The 3223-nt window shown below is 44.6% G+C and overlaps 1 protein-coding gene across 1 annotated transcript in view; it reads right to left on the reverse strand.

Annotated features, from left to right (window-relative positions):
* The window catches only part of CDK5RAP1 (CDK5 regulatory subunit associated protein 1), a 49133-nt gene that overhangs the window by 38649 nt on the left and 7261 nt on the right, over positions 1 to 3223 (reverse strand). The window contains 2 exon segments of the mRNA XM_008056313.2: positions 1655 to 1755; positions 3083 to 3117. Coding sequence (XP_008054504.1) covers positions 1655 to 1755; positions 3083 to 3117 — 136 coding nt within the window.

Genomic DNA, 3223 nt, shown 5'->3' on the forward strand with positions numbered 1-3223 from the left:
ACACACACACACACACACACACACACACACACACACACATTTTTTTCTTTTTGAGAGACAAGGTCTTACTCTGTCATCCAGGCTGAAGTATAGTAGCACAATCAATCACAGCTCAATGCAGTCTCAAACTCCTGAGCCCAGGCTTTAAAATTTTAAAGTCCACTTTAAAGCAGGAGGGTGGCTCACTCCTGTAATCCTAGCACTTTGGGAGACTAAGGAGGGAGGAGTCTTGAGCTCAGGAGTTCAAGACCAGCCTAGGCAACAGGGCGAAACCCCATCTCTACAAAAATAAAAATAAAGTCCACTTTATTAAAAATACTGCTTGAAAACATTTTTAAACTATTCTTGGTTATACACTCATGTTCATAGCAGCATTATTCACAAAAGCTATAAGGTGGAAGCAATCCAGTGCCCATCAACAAACGAAGGGATAAACGAAACGTAATATGTACATACAATGAAATATTATTCAGCCTTACAAAGGAAGAAAATTTTGACAAATACTATAACATGTAGCAAGTGAACATTGAGGATATTATGCTAAGTCAAATAAACCACACACAAAAAGACAAATGTATGCTTCCACTTATATGAGGTGTCTAGCTAGAGTAGTCAGATTCATAGACAGAAAGGAAAATGGTGATTGCCAGGGGCTGAGGGAGGTGGGAGAATGGGGAGTTAGTGTTTAGTGGAGGTGACATTTCAGCTTGGAAAGATAAAAAATTCTGGAGATGGACGGTGGTGACAATTACACAACACCATGAATGACTTAGTGCCATAGAACTATACCCTTAAAAAGGATTAAAATAGTAATTTTATGTCTATTTTACTGCAACTATTTTAAAAAGCAATTATTCCTGGAATTTCTGGGATCCTGATAGACCTACACTGGGGCTTCTATGATAAAGAACTGAACAGAACAAAGCATTCCAGCCAGGCCATGCATCCTGCAGCTCTGCACTACGCAAATCTGCACACCTAGACACACTCCCGCATGGTACTGACCACCAGGAGGGCTTCATTTAACTATTCCACAAAGTTGAACCTGTTAAATAAGTCCTGGAGTAGAGAGGGTACAGAATAGTTATGTTTAAAATAACCTCCTCAGCCACAGGGATCAGAACTGCCGACCAGAACTTTCTAATAGGATGGTAGAATGTGTCCAACGGAAATGATCAGATGTGCTCTTCAAACTGGTAGCCCCCAGTTGAAATGTGGCTAATGTGACTGAAAAAGTGATTTTTAAACCATACTTCATTTTAGATAGTGACTAGCAGGTACCATACTGGTGAGTGCAGACCTAGATCTCACTGGGCACGCTTCAGGAGTCAGGGCAAAAGGTGCCACCACCGGAAATACACACTACGCTCCAGACTCCAAACTCTATGGATAAATCTGAGCACCATGAGCCACACTAGACTCTGGCAGGATCAGCCACTTACTTTCTAAGCACCTGCCACTTCAAGGAATTGTGAGAAGCCCTTTTAGGAGCTTTATCTCATTTAATCCTGCAGCCTCTGGCATTTGGTACAAGAGCTGCATGGGGTACCTAAGATTTCTTCACATACTGAGGATCTAGCCTCTGAAGGAAACTTGCATATAAGCCATAGAGTCCAAGTCTAAGAACTGACTAAATCTGCAAATTCCCAGATACCTAGAATCCCAATCCTCAGAGGCACTTGGGTGCGGAGCCGCCTTGTCTTCAAGACTTTAAGCTGACGTAAACGGTTCCAGATGGTCTGCTCAGCCTTCTCCCTGCAGAGATCAAAAGAGGCAAAATTGAACCAGAAGCAAATTATGGCCAGGCATATCAGCTCATGCCTATAATACCAGCACTTTGGGTGGCAGAGGCGAGAGGATTACCTGAGCTCGAGACCAGCCTGAGCAACACAGTGAGACCTCATCTCTACAATAAATAAAAATATCAGCCGGGCATAGTGGTGCATGCCTGTGGTTCCAGTTACTTGGAAGGCTGAGGCAGAAGGATCACCTGAGTTTAGCAGGTCGAGGATGCCATGGCCACTGCACTCCAGCCTGGCAACAGTGAGACTTCAACTCAAAAAAAAAAAAAAAAAAAAAAAAAAAAAAAACTACAGGGCAATCAAAGAGACCAGAACAGCAGGAAGAAAATAAAAACCAGCCTCAACCCTTCACATGAACATCTCGCACTCAGGCTTAGGGCAGGCAGGCCAGAAGCAAGTTAAGCGTACAACCTGCCATAACCCACCTCCCTAGAATTACATCCTTCCCGCACAGCTCCAAATCTGAGGTGCCTCTAAACCACACTCAGAGACAAGCTGCTTGGCCACATCATCCCCAGCTCTCCCTGCTGCTCTCCTCTTGTCCTCCCTCTAACTATCCTTCCGCTTTTTTTATTATTCCAGATTCTAATGCCCTTACACTTTGACAAAACTTTTCCTTGTACTTAGTAATTTTTCCCGTTTACTGTTTCATCTTCTAACTAGCACTTTCCGCCAGATGTTAAGGTTATTGTACATCTGTCTTAGCTCCCATGTCAGACAAAGCGCCTGGAAACCAAGCTCCATGGAAGAAGGGTTTACTGCTGAAATTCCCACATGCACCTCGCTCAGTGTCATGCAGCAGAGGCCTCAGAACCCAGCTGCCAGGTTTACTGATTGATGGGATGGCCAGCTATGGGAACAGCAACAATAGCATGCCAAAGCCGGGCTTGGTGGCTCAGCCTGTAATCCTGAGCTTTGGGAGGCTGAGGTGAGTGGACTGCCTGACAAAATATGCCATTAATTACAAGAAAATCGTCAGGAAAAGTCAGGCAGCTCAGCACATTCTCATTTTCCTCATCAAAAACTGCACCAACCTTACCAAGTCATTGTGAGGATCACATCTGGCAACGTGTGTGCAATCCTCACCTAGAACCTGGCACACAGTAAGTACTCAGCAGATGCCAGCTAGTTGGGTCAAGACTGTCTCCACTGTGGGAAACTGTAAGTCCTACTGACATGGAGCCAATGGCCTATCCCCATCGGGAGGCCAAGCAGGTGCTGTAAGCTCTCGCATTACTATGTGAGACATACTCACTCCTCAGGAAAGAACAAGTTCACACCTGATAGAACATGTGACAAGAAGGATCACGTCAGCCTGAATGGAAAGAGAAAAAGAGGAAAGTTATGATCTTTGAAATTACCCTTGAGCCAGGCTCGGTGGCTCAGCCTGTAATCCCGCGCCTTTGGGAGGCTGAGGTGAG

This window comes from Carlito syrichta, unplaced genomic scaffold, assembly GCF_000164805.1.
Source record: "Carlito syrichta isolate Samal-C Ts95f unplaced genomic scaffold, Tarsius_syrichta-2.0.1 Scaffold302319, whole genome shotgun sequence".
Classification (NCBI taxonomy): Eukaryota; Metazoa; Chordata; class Mammalia; order Primates; family Tarsiidae; genus Carlito; species Carlito syrichta.